We start from the raw sequence: 20,124 nt of genomic DNA, 5'->3' as shown, positions 1-20,124 counted from the left end.
GAAATCTCACTTCCATAGACAGGACAAAGCCACCATGAGGACACTTCTTTGCTGCCATATTTGTGTATCAGGTGCCCTAACAAACCACTTGGCCTAGACTAAGCAGTGGTTTCGTGAACCTCAAGACAAGGAACACGAGAGTAAATCTAAGAGAATAATTTATTTATTCAACCCATACGTATGGACAACTTACTATGTGCCCTGCACCACACTAGCTGCTATAAACAACGATAACTAAGACAAAAAGAGTCAGAGCTTTTATTATATGGGGCAAGACTAGACACGAGACGACTAACCACAGGTGAGATGTGAGTTATGGGTGTAGAGGGAGTGCTGGGAGGGAAGGAAGAATTAGCTAGGCAAAGGTGGAGAGAAGAGCATTTCATTCATTCCTTCATTGGCCATTCAACAAATATCTGAGTCAGGTACCAGGCTGTGTTCCCAGTTGAGAAGGTGAGCAACAGCCTTGACAAAAGAGGGCAGGACTGTAAGAGGCTGTGGGTGTGAATAGGTAGGTCAACCTCTGAAGGCAGGATGCAGAATGGATAAAGGATGAAGAGCTACATTCCCAAAGCTTCAGCACCCCAGGAGGAGCCCTGCCTGTCTTTGATGGAAGCAGACGGGTGAGAACTACTTGGCAGGGGCTTAGCCTTTGTCACCTTGGCCGGTGAAGGGTAGGGATATGATCATGGGAAAGAGGATTTACTCTTGCTGAGGCTGCAGGAAACAGCCAGCCTAGTCCTGTAAGTCCTCATCCCTGGGTGTCACGGAGACAGCTTTCCTTTATTTTCTATCTCTACGGCTGGTCACCAAGTCCTACAGCATCTCTTGGACACACGTCCTGCCAAACTGGCTTATGCTTTCAAGAGCTCTAGCTTGGATGGATCTTCTGCATGAATCCAGAGACCTTGTGGACTATAGAAGTTCAGCTGCTGGCTGACCTCCTCCATGTTCCATACATCACATCACTTCAGATGACTGTACAGTTAGGGGAGAGGTGGATCGGATCACCGACAATGACTAGAGTTAGAGGTAGGAGACGTGCAATTCCTGAGAAATGACTCAAAGTACATTCCACAGATTATAAAAGCAGTAATAATTGTAGGTATGCTCCCCCACCCAGAGCAAGGGATCTAATCCCAACTCTTTGTACGATGAGTCAATGACGGACATTCCAATAACGGACATTCCAATAACGGACATCCTTCTCAATTAAGTGAGCCTTCTCATAGTAAATTATCACCATCTGTTATTTAAAAGCTTTGAAAAGCACACATGTACTCTATCAGCATCCTAAAACATTTTGATGTCGGCTTCTTTCTTCTGTTACTAAGCTTGAAGTAAAAAACAAAACAAAACAAAAAAAAAAACACTTTTAGTGTTCATTGAAAGCCAGGTAGGCAAGATCTGAAAAAAAAAAAAAAATTTTTTTTTTACTTTTTACACATAAATTAGATTTCCTCGTATTAAATAAAACAAGACAAACACCTGATTCCTCCCTCTAAGTTTTTAAAATCAATAGGTGTGGTAATTGACGGGTGATGGAAATGGCGGATCCTTGGCTTCCTGTGTTGACGTACAAAATGAGTGAGCCGTCCCTCCCTCGGTAAATGAAGAAACATCTTTCTTTCATGTAAAATGTTTGTCATGTACATAACCTGGGCTCAGGTAGAAGCAGCCTGAGCCGGTCCAGTGGGATGGATGCTGTTTTAGAGAGACTATAAGGGTCAGCAATGGGGAAGTTTCCAGCTAAGAGCAACGGAGGGATGAGACCCCACAGCCAGGTGTGTGACAAAGGAGCCCTAACCAGCAGCGTGCTGATCCAAGAAAGTTCTGCAAGTTCTGGCAAAAGGTAATAAAGTCAAGAGCTAGGCCACATTTCAGTTCCAGAAGACAGGAAAGGAGAAGCAGAAACTCCATTTCCAGAAGCAGGGAATGAGCTGAGAGTGAGGTTCCCACCCCCCCAACACATACACACGTTAGGAGCTCACGAGACATGAGACTTGGAGCCAGAGCCACTGACCGTGGCCCTCATGAGGGCCTGGGCCTGCATGGAACCCAAACAGCTTGTCACCTTTGCAAATCTTTTTACTTCTTGGTGTTAATTTTGACAACCGTAGTTAACATAGATCATGCCAAGTTTCATGGCATCTATTTCTACTATCTTATATTCCATTTTTTTAAAAGATTAATATTGGGACGCCTGGTAGCTCAGCGGCTGAGCATCTGCCTTCGGTTAAGGGCGTGACCCCGGGACCCGGGATTGAGTCCCACATCGGGCTCCCCGCAGGGAACCCGCTTTTCCCTCTGCCTGTGTCTCTGCCTCTCTCTGTGTCTCTCATGAATAAATAAATAAAACCTTTAAAAAATATAAAAAGCAAAAAAAAAAAAAAAGATTCATATTTGCATGGATATGAGTTTATGGGGACTTTCAAGGTATCACTTGTGCCATTTCTTCTTGACATACTGTTATATCCTTGCTATGGGACAGTATAGATAGTGCTTTGAGAAATTTTCCATTCAGTTAATGACTTTTGCTATATTACTTCCTTTACTTGATCCACTCAAATATAATCACATTATGTCTCTGAACAAATACAATTATTAATATTTTGCTCCTTGGCTTCTAAGTTAGTGAAATCATTAATTGCTATATACACATGTTTAGGGATAATGAATTCATCTGGCTTCAGACTAGCAGACGTATCCAAACGTCCTAATTTCACTCAGGTAATTTCATCACACCAGAAAATCAAGCCCATGGATTTGACAAAAGCTTCCTTTTCTGGAAGTATTTTCAAGTAACTATTGCATCCTCGAGCACATCTTATTATAAGTCTTTAATGATTTGGGAGTTCTTTAAATAAGAATTTCTTTGAAGTTCAGGAAAGCCTTGATTAACAAAAGAAACTATTTAAATATAGGGTTTGGGGCATATCCATCATTTTATAGTTGGTTTGCTTGTTTCTGCTTTAAGCATCAAGCGCAGAGAAACAGATGCACGGCTGCTAATTGATTTTGATTTGACTTCTCAATGATCTAGTCTGTACTGCGGACTGAATCCCCTTTTTTTTATTTTTTAGCTTCCCAGCTAAGGTCCCACGACCGTTAGATTCCTCTGGACTGAAGTTTTTAAGAAAGGTGTTGGGGTATCTGACCAGCTCATTCGGTAGAGAAGGCGACTCTTGATCTCACGGTTGTAAGTTTGATCCCCAAGTCAGGTGTAGGGATTACTTACCTATGACGTCTTTAGATAAATAAATAGAAATTTATAAAGAGATTTTGATATTTAAAATGTGACAGTTCTGGGTTTTCTCCTTGAATTTTGTAGGAAGATCGCGCCTCTAAGAGATGTTTAAACAAATATTTTGTTTTAAGGTAAGAAGTCACCGATTCTCTCTGAGTGAAAAGCTAAGTAAAAACGAATTCCTTAGTAATTTTATCAAATGGAGCTGGACAACACCAGGCCTGACCATTTCCTCTTGCTGGTTGCTACTTACTCCCCTGAATTATACGATTACATGTGACAACACGTGAGCCAAAAGCCCTCACCGGTGTGAACTAGTTTCTAGGTTAGGCGGCCCCTCCGAAGACTCTAGAATCTTACTCTTGTCAGCAGACATTTACCTGTATTCAGAAGGGTATCTCCTGCAGACTTTTCTCTGGACTAGGAAAGGTGTGGGTCTGGGATGTGAGACGAAACAGGGTCAGAAAAGCATTTTAAGTACTTGTGTAATAACTAGTATGAAGGGAGGTATTTCAGTATTTCGCCACCAGCTCTCTGCTTTACCCAGAACCCCCCCTCCTGAAGCTCCCTGGCCCTCTAGCATTTCGAGACACCCAAAGGCAGAACTAGCCTTCTATTATCATTCCTAGAAGCATCCAAATCATTACTGTCCACTGTGTTTATTTAGGCTTCGGCCCGTTGACCATTCCAACCACAATTACCTCATTTCTTTCATTTTCCAGACATTCATCTCTATTTGGTAAAGACAGACGCTTCGCTCAGTCTTCCCCTCCCTGAAAGTTCCACCATCTTCCCAGGTAACATCAGAGACTATGGAGACCTCTTCCGCTCCTCTTCCGCTTTAGAATTTCTTAACTTCTGGGGCACCTGGATGGCTCAGTGGTTGAGCATCTGTCTTTGGCTCAGGTCATGATCTCAAGATCCCAAGATTGAGTCCCGCCTCGGGACTCCCTCCCTATGGGGAGCCTGCTTCTCTCTCCTCTGCCTCTCTGTCTCTCATGAATAAATAAATAAAAATCTTAAAAAAAAAAAAAAAAAAGAATTCCCTAACTTTCTGAACTGTCATGACCTTCAGCTCCACTCTCCATCAGTCCATGCATTTTATAGTAACATCCGGATGTTACCATCACCTAGAACAGTTCTACCTTTGAAATCTTCAGCTTGAGTAACCTGTGCTCTGACCTTCTGATCCTTACAAGTGTTTTCCTTTCTTTATTCCCTCTATTCCTGCCCTTGAACTTCCCTGAGAAGTCTCACCCCACGCCTACTCTATTTTCCCTTTGTCTTTTTTCTCTATCCAGCCTACACTGTATAGTGCCATCATTTAAACCATCATCTCATCGAAGTATTTCATTCCCCTGCCCCCTGCAAATATATCTATGCTGAGTCCATCCAGCTGCCCTCCTTTCTCCTCTAACTCTAGACTAAGATACTTAATAATGTATTTTATACATTGATTGATTGACTGTTTCCTTTTTAATTGACTGTCTCCGTTTTTTTATCTTGTGAGCAGGGACTTTGTGTTACTCACTTCTACATCCTCAGCAACTAGAGTAGCGCTCAACAAGTATCTGTTGAAGAAGTTATTGGCGATGCTGGGAAAATCCCATAACTGCCTGGTTTAACACCAGTTCAAATAACGGCCTTCAGTTTCAGCACAACCTCGCCACACACATGGCCCTGGTGAGCCTTCTTCCCCTTTACACACCCCCCGTTTCCAGCCTTCGACATTCTTGCTTTCTCCGCCAGCTCAGCCCCAACGGCAGATTTCGCTTTTTACTTTACAGTGAAAAGTGAGGTAACTGGGTGATGAGCAGCACACCTCCCTATCCTTCCCAGCCTCCACATGTATTTGCATCCAGACCATCGTTGCCTCCTTCCCCCGGGTGAGAGAGGAAGAGGGGCCCTCCTCTGTCTAAGAGGAGTCCTGCTATCTTTCCCCTGGATATATCCTCTTGTGTGTCCCCATGAACAAGACTTACCAATTTTTCCACCTTCTACCTGAAACTTCAACTTCTCTCTGCTTTCATTTCTTATCTAATCAACCACTCAGCTGCACTTAACTCCAGCAATCTAATTTTTAACATACTCTCTTCCTTTTGCTTTGGTGATTTTACACTGCACTGGTTTTCCTTTCTACCTCCTTGACTCCGACTCCTCCTCCGACTCCTCCTCCATCTCTTTTGGAAATCTTCATCTCCTTCCTGGTAAAGCTCAACCACATCGTCCATATGCTGATGATTCCTGAATCTTTATATCCAACCCTAATTTTGCCACATAGGAGACTCATGAGTATCTTAAAATCTACACCGTCTCAAAGGGGACTTTTTTACTGCATGTGAAAATCTATTCATTCTCTCCACTTTGTGATCATTCACACCCAGGCAACCATTCGTTCTCATCCAGATGAGTGGGCAGGGGCCTAATTTCCTGCCCACAGTCATTCTTTAGTTATAGCCAGTGATCCTTCCCAATGGTTCTGATCAAGTCATGCTTCATTTAAAACCCTTCCTTCTGTAACTTCTTGGTGCTATTAAGTAGAAGGTCCAAACACTTTAACATGCACTATGAGATCCGACTCCTGCTTATCTCTGTGCCAACGCTCAACACTTCCCCTTCCCAACCTTGCTTTCACTTCCCCATGCACACCCTCTATGGCTTAGCCCTACAGCTATTCCCTAAGTTCCTCCATCTTGCCAGGCTCCCCCCACAACATACGCACACATTTGGGACATGGAAATATTATTCCCTCGTATGGGTAAGTCTTTGCCTCCACTTTACCAGGTGTGAGCTGGATAGCAGGCAAGCTTGAGAACGCTACACCTCTGCTTCAAATCCTTCAGATTCTCCCTGTAATGTATCTATTTATTTCCTGTAGACTTCAGGAGAAATTACAACCCATATAGTACATGACCCAGCCCCCATTTGCTTTTCCAGTATCATGACTTACTAGCCAGGTGCATCCTCCGGCCATCACAAACCACGTGCAGGTCCTAAGCTCACCAAGCCCTCACTGGCATGTTCCATCTAGCCCATGTACATGCTACTCTCTGCTCCACTGGTCTGGCAATCTCTGACCGTCCCTTCAGAATGTAGTGGGTGATGTTTCCCCTCGAGAATGCTTTCCTGGCCCATTACCATCACTCTACCTGCCCATTCCCACGACCGGTCTGGCTCAGGTGCTCCTTTCTCAGACAGCCTATGGCGCATTCTGTCCGTCTCTGTCATAGCACTTACCCAATCCATACAGTAACTTTGTTTCTTGGTCTCTCATGCTGACTGGCTTACCACTTTCCTAAGGACAAGGGGATACCTGAGTGCATTTCCTGGGTGTCTAGACAAATGTCTAACAGTTAGAAGGTGCTCATTCAATGTTTTGGGGGGGAAAATCAATAAATGAATGGAGAGATGAATGAGTAAATGAATGACTGGATGGGGAAAGAAGTGGCCCTGAAGTCTCTATGAAAACATTCATGCCCACATTATTCCTGGGAAATTCAGGAGGGCATTCCAGGTTCAGCTGCTCCATTACGAGCAAACAGACCCGTGCCTCACCCACTCTTACTTAGTTTTTACTGGGTGGCACAGCCTGACATTGTACCTGTTAAAGCAATTTGCTGGAAAACATAGTTTCTTTAAAAAAAAAAAAATGCAAACATCCATGTCATTCTCATGGACCTAATCCATGTCATTCTCATGGACCTAATGTCAACTGATTTACTTAACATGTTTTTCTTCCTGACACCTCACAGAGACCATTCCACTGAAGGAACAGGAACTTTTGTGTGTCAGGGAGGAGAGATGGTTTGGCATGGGTATATCTTAAAAATCTTCCCAAATTATCCTAATAAGCAGCCACAGTTGGGAATCACTACTCTTCAGCACTTCTCAGACTTTACTGTGCACACTATTCTCCTGGGGACTCTGCTAACATTGCAGCTGCAGATTCAGTAGATCTGAGGTGGGGTCTGAGAATGTGCACTTGATTTTCAAGTTTCCCAGCTGACGCTGATGCTGATGCTGTTGGTCTTAGACCAGACTTTGGGCATCAAGGGTCTAGTTATTGTCCTATTGCCGCAGGTCTCTGGCTTATTTACTTTTAGGGGTTGAAACAGCGGTGAGGGAAAGGCTAAGGGTGAGGATGTGCAAGGGCAAGCATAGCGTAACCATGTATTCAAATCAGCGTACCTGCGGCTAGGTTTTGCTTTATAGCAAACATGGGTCTAAGTGCCCATTTCTGATTGTCCTCATTTTAATTTCTTCACAGGCTGACCTGTCATTCCCCCATGCTAAGATAGAGCACAAAAGTCAAGGAAAATGTTAATAAGGGGTGACTACTTTTACCTGAGGATACACAGCATGTGCTACTCTCTTGCCGTGTCTCCTTCCCCCCCTTCTGACCCACGCTTTCATCTCTAAAAATATATTGACTGCTTTTTGATTCTCAATAAGTAGCTTTAAACAGTGCATCTGTAAGTTGCAGGAGAAAACACATTAAATGGAATATATCTGTGCATTATACCTACGGGGCATCTCCCTGAAGGATGTGTCATGTGAAATGGGCTGTCATTAGTCTTTGCTGTTTCTCTGTAAAATGAGACGCTATAACTCCAATTTTGTAGATAAGGAAAATAAAATGCAGGAAGCTAAACTGACTTAATTAAGATCACACGCTAACAACACAGGATGTGGCCAAACCTTGCAGCCTAGCTCCCCCATGCTATGTTGGCTTGGTGGAAAAAGAAGCAGTAGTCTTTCAAAAGATTGGGCCTTAATTATTCATAACACTTGTATCTCTTTGAAATAAAGCTTACCACGTAACAAGCCTTTCTTCTACACGTACCTGCTGCTGGAATTTGTCTATATTCTAGTCATCCAATTGCTAACCTATTAAAATGAATTCAAAGTGGCCTTATAAGGCCACATAAATTAACTCTTATACATTGAATGAGAAAGAAAAAGGACAATAGGAATAATCCTAATGGGCCAAAAGGCATACAGAGAGGTCCTATAATTACAGGGTAAAAACAAATTTGACTCTCACTAGCAGTCAAGGTGAAAGGGGAAACATTTCACAGAACCCATACATAGAACCAACACCTTCCTCCAAAAGCCGGTCTGTCCATGCCAACTGCTCTGCGGTAGAGACCTTAGTCTGACTTCCTTTCGATAATGGCTGGTCCACCGAGCCCTCCGATACCACATGCATCTCTGCCTCCCTCTGACAGTGAAACCCCAGCACCTGCAAACAACGCTTCCAACGTCCGATTCCCAAGTAATTTTAACTTCCTACTTGATTTTCTGTTTCCAAAGACTTTCATCAACATCACCCTCAGAAAATCCAAGAATAGACACTTGCTCAAATGGAGAAGCTCGAGTTATTCAGTGAAGATTGGGCAGGACTGAAAATGACACATAATTATTTTGAATTGCAGAAATGGGACTCAGCATTTAATAGCAATCAGAAGATCAAAATATAATGACTTCTAGGTGGACACTGGGGAGATGAAAAAAAAGGGACGGGGGGCGGGGTTGTTCCGTTTTGTTTTTCAACAGTTGTATTGGATTCCAATTTGCACACCATAAAATTCAACCGAGACTTTTTAATAAATGTATACGTTTGTACAAAACCACCACCACAATCCAACTTGAGAAAACTTGCACCGCCCAAAAGGCTCCCTTGTATCCACTTGCAATCCCTGCCCCACTCCCAGCGCCAGGCAATAGCTATTTTTCCTTCTGCCTCTGTAATGTTGCCTTCTCTGGAAAATTCCTATAAACTGAATTGTATATAATATGCTGGTTCCTGCATCTGACTTCTTCTCCTTAACATAATGTCTTTGAGGTTCATGCATACCGTTGCACGTGGCCACTTTTTACTGTTGCGTGGTATTCCGGTTTATGGCTATACCACATTTTGTTTATTTACCTGTCGATAGACAGACATTTGGGTTCTTTCCATGTTTGGCCTATTACGAATAATGCCATAGTGAATAATCACGTAAAAGTTCTTACAAGGACACGTGTCTTCATTTCTCTTCGGGAAATACCTAGGTATTTCCTAGGTGTGGAAGTGCTCAGGTCGTACACAGAGAGTGTGTTTAACTTTTTATGAAAATGGCCAAATGTCTTCCAAAGTGATTCTTCAATAGTCACCTGCGATGTACTGAGGTATTTTCCATTCACACCAACAGTGTATGATGGCTCCAGGCCCCACACCCTCCCTGACACTTAGTACTATTATTACTGTTATTACTTTATCACAGCCTCTCTAGTGGGTAGGAGGTGAGGGCGTTTGAAGTAGAGAGAATATATTCCAGTTTTCAGATAGTCAAAAGTGGGGTCAAAAGCAGTCTCCCCCACTCCATCACTACACTGTATCTCCTTTTCTAAATGATCGGAGAGAATAAAATCTTTCAGGATTCAAGGGTTTGAGAATTTTCCCCTTATGATTTTTTAATTCTCTATTTTTAAATTTCCCTTAAAATAATTGATCAATATTATCAACTTGATCTTCATATTCTATCAGAGGGTTACCAGAAAGCCCCTTGCTGGCCCACGGATTTGGTGATGACCAGAACTCTATGTGGCCGAGTATGGTGCTAGGGTCCTCATCCCAGCCTCAGCTACTACTTATATCCACTCACCTTCACTTCTAGGTAATTTTCACAGCTGCAAAACAGACCTTAGGATTCCAAATGAGCTTACCCTGCTTTGCTATCTTTTTTTTCCCCTTTGACCATTTCATTCAATTTATCTATGCTTTCCATGCCTTGACTATGCATTAAGGGGAAAAGAGAAATGACGGCGCACTCCTGCTTAACTTCTACCCAGCAGGTAAGAAAAATATGTTACATATGTTTGTATTTATCACCTAATTGATTCCCTTCTTGGAAAGGATTTGATTGACAGATGCTAAGTTTAACCGGAGAATTTTTAAAGCAAGTATCACCAGGCAACTGTCGGGAGAATGGTGTTGGGAAAGCTGCCCAGAGCCAACTGTCACAGGCCACATTTACATTAACAAAGGTGTGGTTCAGCTGACTTGCCACTAAGACACCTGCTGCGTCCTTATTGCCCCAAGGATTTTTTCCAATCTTAATTACATAATGAAATAGCCCCATCTTCCCCTCTGAAGGGCTGCTGCGTGCCTGGTGGCCCCCCAGAGCCGGTCTGCAGTCTGCCCTGTGCTGAGCCAGTGGTGCCATTTTTCTTATGGGGACTGTCTGGGCGGGTGACAGGCAAGAAAGGAGAGACCACGGCCAATAGCGAGCACCCAGGAAAAGGCCAGCAGGTGCCAAGAGACTTCACCTAGGGCGTTACCAGAATCTGACCCTCGCAAACATGATCAGGAATGTGAAGGTTCATATTCAGAATATGAATACATTATCTCACTCTGCTGAATAGATCTTCCAAGTGAACGGAATGCCTCTTTTTTTTTTCTATGAATAATTAAATACTCACCAAAAGTTTGCCTAGTAGGAGAAAGAAAAAGGTTTACCTGGTGAGTAGAGAATTAAAGAGGAAAGGAAATAAACAGCTCTGAGAGGTTCCAAGAACCAGTCTCTCGGGGCTACCATAATTATGCAGTATACAACCCGCACAACTGTACAGACGGTCTTTCTCTTGTGCATTGTATTGCTCGTGTATCTTGACTTGGCTTCTCTATCCCCTGGGGCATCTAAGCCAACACTGTTAGTATTTGCTTCTCTAGACCCCTTAATTCCAGGCTGTATTTGGTGTACTAAAATCACAGATAAAGATGCTCAATGTTCTCAGTAAAATAGCCGGTTTCTGGATGGATGAGAGATTTCGTCTCCTCCGTCTCAGTGTGGATGTAATTATTTCAACTCTGACAGTCATCTAATGCCTCTAGCATTAGGTTCTAGCAAGAGGGGAGGCCATCTGCTTTCATCCGTACGGACACAGGGTATTAAAAATTTCATAGAGTCCTAGTCTCCCCCAGGCAACATGGAGAAGTCATGAATGTAAGTTCCAGAACCAGGCTGCCTGGGTTGGAATCCTAGCCCAAGTTTGTTCATCTGTAAAAATAACATAGAATGAGGGGCACTGGGTGGCTCAGTAGTCGAGCATCTGCCTTTGGCTCAGGTTGTGACCCCAGGGCTCTGGGATCAAGTCCCACATCAGGCTCCTACATGGAGCCTGCTTCTCCCTCTGCCTGGGTCTCTGCCTCTCTCTCTCTCTCTTCCATGAATGAATAAATAAAATCTTTAAAAAAAAAAGATAAAATGATGGTACCTACGTCATGGGGTCATTATGAGAATCAAATGTGTTAATACATATAAACTGCTCACAACAGTGCTAGACACATATATATTCAATATTAACTATCATTATTTTATTATATTATATTCCACTATTTTTCTCCTGTATTCTATTATTATACTCCTCTATAAATCTGTATAACGTTCCTTCCTGATACCTCCATATGACACACCTCAATGTAGTAATAAAGTAGCAGCTTCATTTATTTACTTATTTACTCATTTATTTATTTACTTATTCATTCACTTATTTATTTGCTTATTTACTCACTTATTTGCGTGTGTATGTGTGTGCACGTTTTAATTCTTCAGAGATAGCCTTAAAATAGGGAACTATGGAGGGTGCATTAGTTCCCTCTCACTGCTCTAACAAACTGCCCCAAAGCCAATGGCTTAACTGCCAGGGCTCACTGTCTTACAGTTCTAGAGGGGTTGGCAGGGCTGCATTCCTCCTGGATGCTATGAGGGCCACCCACTGCCTCCCCCTCCCGGCTTCTCAAGGCTGCTCCCATCCCTTGGCTTGCAGCTGCTTCACTCCAACCTCTGCTTCCCACGCTTCTGTGGCCACATCCCCTTCTCTTTCTAACCCTCTCTGCTCCCTTCCCATTAAAAGAACGCTAGAGGTTACATAAGCCCACCCAATTAATTCAGCATAATCTCCCCCTTTCGAGATCAAATTTGCAAAGTCTCTCTTTTTTCCACATAAGGTAACATACTCACTGGATCCCAGGATAGGAAGTGGGTACCTTCAGGGAGGCATTGTTCCACCTACCACAAAGGGAAAAGCCCTGGATGATCTCTTGAGATCATTCAGGCCAGTGGCCACCTCGTTAAAGATGATTCTACTGTCCCACGGGGGACATGGCAATATGTGGAGACATTTTTTGGTTGCCTCAAGTTGGGAGGGGAACGGTTCTAGACATCTGGTGGCTAAAAGGCCAGGGCTGCCACTAAACATCCTAAAATGTGTGACACAACCACTTCCCCCAACAAAGAATTATCCAGGCCAAAATGTCAACATGATGAAGCTGAGAAGCCCTGATTTATACCATGTGATTCCTTGAAATCCTCCGAGTGGGGAAAGTTATGATGCAATGGAAGCCAGTTTGAGGATTTAAATTTACACGGAGAAGTCTGAGAAATCAGAAGCAAGCGCTATAACTCCGTGTTTTTGATGATCTTATATGGTAAATAAGAGATGAATAATATTACTCATGCCTTAATAGTAGGGTTTTGAACACCGCCTTAACTGGCTATTTGTTAAGTAGTGTTTGTTTTATTTTAGGTTTGGTGTAATCTTTCATGCTGCTGCGTCTCCTATACACGCAAATTATCCTTAAGCATATGTTATAAACATCACTTATGTATATTATAAATATTTAAATGTACAGATGCTCAGATTTTAACGTACCTAACACCAGATACATTTCAAGATGATCCACGGCCTTCTGCAGTATTTCATTTTTGGCTTAGTATGACTTGACCTTTGACCTCAAAGGATCAAAGAGTTTGTTTTGGTTTTTTTCCTGGCTTAGAATTTATTTATTTATTTATTTTAGGTTGACTCTACGCCCAATGTGGAGCTCGAAGCCCAAGATCAAGAGCCGCATGCCCCACCAAGTGAGCCAGCCAGGGACTCCCTGGTTTGTAATTTAAACAAATCTGGTAATCCTTCTGCGTGGGCCAGAGAGCAACAGGCAGGTAGACTGTCTGTGTGTGAGCTATTGCGGCGATTTCCCATCAGGTCACTCATATTGAGTTTACAGGGCTGGTTAGGCTGCTAGGAATCCTGTGGGCAAGGTAGCAGGCTGTTTTTCCCAGAGCTTTATTGGCTCCATAAAGTCAGCCTGAGCTCCGTAAAGATGTCTGGCCATATGTGAGTCTAGGCATGTTTCTCTCAGATGCGACATTTCAGCCCAAGCCTGGGTGTCATAACCAATGTTTCCAGTCGTGTCCACGGCGGCCCTCTGAGGCAGCTGGGACTCTAGGAGCCCTGCAGCTTATTGATCACGAGCCATGGCATCCTCATCCACCAGGAGAAAGATTTAAGTCAGAACCAGCCTTCACAGGATCGTGGGCACCTTGTCTATCAATACCTGCTTTTCCAATCCTCAAGAACGTCCTGTGCTTGGGTTGGAATTTTCTCCCAGTCTTCTTAACGTTATCTAGGATTGTCCGTAGAAGACTTGCATCCTTTTCAACATCCCTTTTCCCCCCATATTTCTTTTCCTCTCCAGCCATTTACTCTGCTCCTTCTTCCCTTTCTTTAATACTTTGTCCTGTCCAAGAATTCCCCTAGAATTTTGTTAATTTGGAACAACTTCTGAGAACAGTAGTTTTCTCTTCTATGGCAGAAAAGGTTTACGACCCAGCAGGGGACTGTGGGTGTGTGAGCCTGCATGGGTGTGCATGGGTGTGAATACTGTATCCCTAAGAGTGAGTTTCATCTTCATTTTGTTCTCCCAGGAAGCACAGTAACTATAAATAATCAAAGGAGTCTACCAGCTTGTAAACAAACAGAGCTGAATAAAAGAAAAAAAAAAAAAAACCAGAGTTTTTCAGCAACTTTGTGTACCAGCCACACTATTTCTAGCCTATCCATGTCTCTGCTGAGAGAAACAGTGTTGGGAGGAGGTGTTTTACATTTGGTGTGATTTCTGACCTACGATGAAAGGATACACGTTAAATACGCCTTAATGAATTGAGATTTGCCAGACACTACTCAAAAAAGCCAAAGCCCTACCCCTAAGCGGTAAGTCCCATATGAGATTCCAGATTCCAGATATCACACTGCTCTTGGGGGTCGGTGCCACTCGAGGAACCTGCCCAGATCTCTATGCCTACCCAGCCAAAAAAATTCCATTTCCTCAAAAAAATAAGAAAAAAAAGAAAGAGAAAAACACAGTGAGAAGGAGAGAAAGAATGAAAGAGAAACTATGGAGACTTAGAAGACACATCAAGCGTATTTAGGACAGAGAAATTTGGAGACAAGTAGAGGTCCATACGTACCGACTGGGAGTTTCTGGAAACAGGACAGGGAATGAGTGCATAAGGGTAGCTGGTAAAGAGAAAAGTGGGGCAGGGTTTGGGGGAGGAGCAGATGGCAACTCTGACGGCCTGGGCACATTCGAACTCTGGCGCAGGGACCCAGGCCATCCCTAGGCAGGTTATCTGTGTGCATTTCCTGGGGGAATAAAGCAACTTCTTTTGTTTCTGGGAAGGCCCGTGGATGGGCAAGTCCCTGTTAGTACGCCAAGCAGCCACTGGCCCATGTCCCAATCAGGCCTCCCTCCAGCACCCCCCACATCAAGTCTCAGGTGTCCTGCCGGGGCGCATGAGATCCAGAATGACTACGGCAATAAAAACATCAAAGAGCAATACAGAAAAAGCAAAAGGCAAAACATTTGGAACATTAGACTTTATCACCTAAAATCCCAAGATATTTTCTCATCGTTATTTTGCAAAGGTCAATGAATAGCAAAAACCCAGATAAAGCCATCCAATAGCAAGTGGTTCAAAATCATTAGGGACAGGTTATTTCTTGGAAGAAACGTAAACATTATAAAGGGGGCTTACGATCTCCTGCCGAGGGAGACAAGAGGTAGACACCTCGTCCGTATCCGAGGGTGCTGCTCAGCGACCACCTTTCTTCTCCTGGTCACGATGCTCTTCTTTTTCGCACCAGACGCTAACTGATGTGACATCTTACAACTCCACACGCTGTCTTGGTTCCCTTCCCTGGCTTTTCTTTTCCTTGCACTCTAATTCTCAACATCGTCTTAAGTTTGGCCCTTAATAGCTCATCTCCGTCTGGGGAGCTCAAACACTCCTATGACTTCCCGTATCTCCCCCGGACAGATCCTAAATGCACCGCATGACAGATCGTCGTACACTCCGTGTCTATCTTTCTGCTGTCCATCCCCACTGGCGTGTAACCCCGGGCTCAGACCCAACATGCCCTAATCCATATTAATCACATCTCTCCCTAAAACAAACTTACCTCCTACCATCTATTTCTGTGCGTGTTGCCACCATTCTCCTGAGTCCCTTAGGTTTTAAAATTTGGCCTCATTTCCAAATCATTCATGTCCTTCATTTAGCATGTGCGTTCCACCGAGCCATCCAGTTCCCCGTTCACGTTGTCACCTAAGCTCTCTCGCCCCACCATGGGCTGGCTCCTCGCACACCTGCGTTCTGGCAGCAGCCCCCACCTGCCCACACTCTCCGGATCATCACTTCTTACTCAACCCACCCAACCCGGCATTTCTGGAATCACCTTTCAGCTTTTGCCTTATCGAACGATCTGTTCTGGAAAATATCCATTGCTCCTTCTTTAGGACATCAAGGCTAACGTGGATTTTCAAAGCTCTCCGTAATGGGTCCCTATCTATCGAGCCTACCTGTTCGCTGCTTCTCAACAACAGGATTTACTCCTATTGCTCTTTCACCCTGTATGGAATTCCCTCTTCTGTACCTCTACTTCCAAACCCCAGCCCTGTTTCGAGGGCTCCCCCAAATCTCCACTTCTCCTCCTAGCTTTACAGACTACATTTCACTCCCTTCTTAGTTCTTACCCCCCTGATGACCTGCATTGAGAAAATAACAGAATGACAGGATGCTCATTATTTCAATGGGTTGATTTTCTTTCTCCAACTACACAGCAAGCTCCCTACGCTAGAGATATAGTTCTCTATCACCCTACCATACACTCCAGGTATGAAAAGAGTGAATTCTTTTTTAGGATAAACTAGCTAATTGATCTACTACTTAAATATTCTTAGATTTTCCTTGACTATAAATAATGAGGTATGATGAACAGAAGTATAAACAAAGAAAATGTAGAGATAGTTGCCTTTCAGCATCTGATTTTTCAATGTTATACATTACTTGTAAAACTATTAAATTTAAAAACCATCTTCTTACCTGATTTTATGCAGTCTGATGACTTGCAAATACCATCTAGAAAAAGAAGGGTATATACATAAATATTTGCGATCTGGTTTTCTAATTTCTCCCTCTCTTTTGTTCTTTTAAAAACTGCCAACTAAATAATCAATTCCTTAAAGCAAAAACTAAAACCTGAGTATTATATATCATTGTCAATAGCCAGAAAAAACACAGAGAAATAAAATCGGCAAATTCTAAATTTAAATTTTTTTATTATGAAGAAAACAATGCATTTACTTTATCGTCTCTACCCACTAAGACCTAGGTCTATTAAATTGAAATAATCAGTCGTTTTAGTCTGGTAATCTTTTTTTCTCCTATTAAAGAACCAATCTTTTCTAATCCTTATTGTGAAAAACTTCTAAGACTCAAATTAGACCTCTTGGATTCCTGTGAAGCCCTTTAGAATTTCAATGACACAACAAATTTCACTAATTGAAGTTGGCCATAAAATTGTGTACATTTGAATCAAATAAAATTTTACCTTAGAATTCTTACAGAATAAGCATGAGCGTGCTAAATATACTTGTCAATTAATATTAATAACTTAGCTGAAACATAAAAGACATTGTACTTTAGTCAGAGTTAATTGTTTCAATATACTGATGTTCCATTTTATTTTTTTAATTTATTTTTACTTTTTTAAGATTATTTATTTATGTATCTGTAAGAGACATGGAGAGAGAGGCAGGGAGAGGGAGAAGCAGGCTCCCCGCAAGGAGCCCGATGTGGGGCTCGATCCCAGGACCCCGGGATCACACCCTGAGCTGAAGGCAGATGCTCAACCACTGAGCCCCCCACGTGTCCCAAAGTTCCATCTTATGAAGGAATCTTTATACCACCATCTTTAAGCATCGCTCTCCTTACCACATTCTTTTGATAGATGAAAAAAGCATAAGATGAAGGTTCTACTCTCTTGTGCATGTCTGTGTGCACAGGTATGGGAGTAACTCACCATCATAGGTTGCATAGAGTGCGATCATTGTCACGGCGATGATGGTAAGGAGCAGGACAAGGACGGAGAGACTGATCTCCAGGGAGGTCCATCGTTGTTTCTTTGGCCTTGGAGTGCTGATATCAGTTATATCCATCTGACTTTCTGATCTGCCCATCACCTAAAACCTGTAAAAAAAAAAAAAAAGTATTTAGATAACTAATAATAACAAATTAATAAATAGATAAAAATAGGAGAAAAGAAAATGTATGTACAATTTTCTAAATGCTCAATGTAGCTAAATTTAAAAAAAAGGTTAATTCTTTTTAGATAGAAATAGATTTTTGTTGTTGTTGAAAGTCAGGATTTTGATTCTGAACACATAGAGGATAGACCCGATGAATCTGACACGACAAGCCATAATCTTTTTTTTTTCCCCCGCATATATCACTGAAGATACAAACTAAATTAGAGAGGAAGACTCGGCTAAATACTCACATAAGATTCCTTCGGCAGTTCATTAGCAAATAATTGCTGTACCATCATAAAGCAAAGTTTTAAACTCACTCTTCTGAACTTTGGACAATGTCAAAGGTGAATTTTATATCTTGGCCAGTGACTTGCTTTACAAGCATAGAAATCAATGACTAATACTTTGAGGTTTTGACTAAGCAATAATTTGAAACATTGATACAGATAAAAACAAAAAGGAACAAATACTTGTGATAGTTTATTTTTAGTCTTAAAAACAACTTTTATCGTTACAGTTCAAAATTACAGCCACTGCCGATGTGGGTATCTATTAACTGGTTGGACAACATTCTGAAAATGGTCACTCACTAAACCAAAAGTCAGTGGTTTACACCCAGGGATGAAAGATATTAACCTTAATCGATGTTTTTTTTTTTTTTTTTTTTTTTTTGTGTGTGTGTGTGTGTGTGTGTATGTAATTGAAGAAAAAAAATATACATGATTTAAAAAAATCCTACACTGCAGGTCAGGGTAGTGATGGTTAAGACAGGTATTTAATTTGTATTTAAATTAATATTAATACTTCTACTAATAGCTGACATTTATTGAGTACTTCCCACATGTCAGTCACTAGTTCTTAGTGCTTTACATGTACTAATTGATTTAATCTCTGTAAGGTGGGTATTAATATTCTGATTCTATACTTCAGGAAACTGGGGCACAGAAAATTCAGGTAATTCGCCCAACTACACAACTAGTAAATGTCCTTTACAAAGAACACAACTTGGTCACTGTTTGAAATATATCATCACACAATAAAATCTATTTTAGATCTTATTGCAGAAGTTTTGGGGAGGGGAGGGAAATCGAGGGTGTGTAAGCCTAAATATTAAATTTCATTATGTTTCTCGTAGAGGCCTCGTGATTCTTTATTGACCGTCCACCAAAGCTCAGACTTCAGTTTTTCTGCATTTGACTGTAGAAAAGAGCATCGTAAACTAACAGATTTGCTGTTTACAGCTCGATACAAAGTAAGCATATACTTTAGTCCCTAGATGAAGTGACCGCTCAGAAATACTCTTATAGTTAAAGGTCTTTGTTAAATACCCACAATTCCCTGAGAGTCTGTTTTGTGGAAACTGAGGCACAGGACAAAGTAGGAATCGGGTCTATATTTAAAGTACGGCCTGGGAGATCCTGCTGATAACCAGGAATTTAATCTCCCCAGTGAGTTATTAATAAGTGAACCACAACTGGACTTTAGAGTTCTGGATACAAAGTCTTAAGCATGCTGTTCTCTTGATTACATGAGGCTATAACCAAGGACAGACTATCAAATAAAAATATTTTATTAGACCATGAAAACTGTGTCTGCTCAATAAAAGTGGAATGTAATGTACCTGAATGTTAAAATGTCTTACTTAATGGTTATGTAACTCATGTTGGCTTAGTCTCACAGCCCCTGGGGTTATGATATGGAATTGCATTGATCGTGGTCCTTGGAGTTTTAATAGGGATGGTGATTGGGGAAAGAAAAGATGGGACCAAATTTAGGACTTGGACACCACACGGAGAGATTAATAATAAAAGGAATAATTTTCCCAGTTTCCCCAGAAGAATTCAAAAGCGACCTAAAGAGCATCTTGAATATTAATCACCGTTCCCTGTCTGGAGCATTTGTCCTCCTGCTCTGATATTTCAGAAGACAACCTAGAGAAAAGCATTTCTGAAAGAATACCATTCACTTCTCCTTTTAGTTCTTAGAAACAACAATCGGTTCCTCTAGAGCTGGGAACCAGGGCAGCCACAGGGTTAAATTTAAGTGCTCTTTGGCACCACCAGGCTTCCAACTAGCAAGAAAACTAGTAGGCAGGCATGCTTTCTCCTTGCTGGGTGACTCTTTCCTTCCTTCTCCTCCTTACCCTTGGGATTGGGGTACAGAGGCAGCTGGGCTCTCGATGGTTGTGCACCTAATCCCTGCAGAAATTGTTACGGGGGGAAAAAGGCAGTGACTAAAGCTGTTAGTCCTTTCACTGGCACCAACAGACTATCCTCGGAATCACCTGCACACTCTCCACCTGCCTCTCTTGCAAACGCTCTGCAAAATTGTAGTCTTCTGCTCCTAAGCAGCGCTTCTGAACGGCACCGATCGAAAACAGAAATGATGCAAGTGAAACTTCCTAGTAAACTTTGTCCCTCATGTCCAGATACCTCTGCTGGATTCTCTATGTTCTTGCAAG

The 20,124-nt window shown here is 42.2% G+C and overlaps 1 protein-coding gene across 15 annotated transcripts in view; it reads right to left on the bottom strand.

Annotated features, from left to right (window-relative positions):
- MME (membrane metalloendopeptidase) overlaps positions 1-20,124 on the bottom strand; it is a 137,686-nt gene that overhangs the window by 74,291 nt on the left and 43,271 nt on the right. For 13 of the 15 annotated variants that reach the window (XM_072727210.1, XM_072727204.1, XM_072727207.1 and 10 more), the window contains 2 exons: positions 17,435-17,601; positions 16,456-16,491 (listed from right to left, as the gene is read on the bottom strand). In XM_072727210.1, coding sequence (XP_072583311.1) covers positions 16,456-16,491; positions 17,435-17,591 — 193 coding nt within the window. In that variant the 5' untranslated portion in view covers positions 17,592-17,601. Of the gene's footprint in view, positions 1-16,455; positions 16,492-17,434; positions 17,602-17,688; positions 17,810-17,911; positions 18,164-20,124 lie in introns of those variants that run through there. The other 2 variants (XM_025987796.2, XM_072727213.1) reach the window with 2 other exon arrangements.

This window comes from Vulpes vulpes, chromosome 11 (genome assembly GCF_048418805.1).
Source record: "Vulpes vulpes isolate BD-2025 chromosome 11, VulVul3, whole genome shotgun sequence".
NCBI lineage: Eukaryota > Metazoa > Chordata > Mammalia > Carnivora > Canidae > Vulpes > Vulpes vulpes.
Note: the sequence above shows the minus strand (reverse complement) of the source record. Positions and strands in the feature narration are given on the sequence as shown.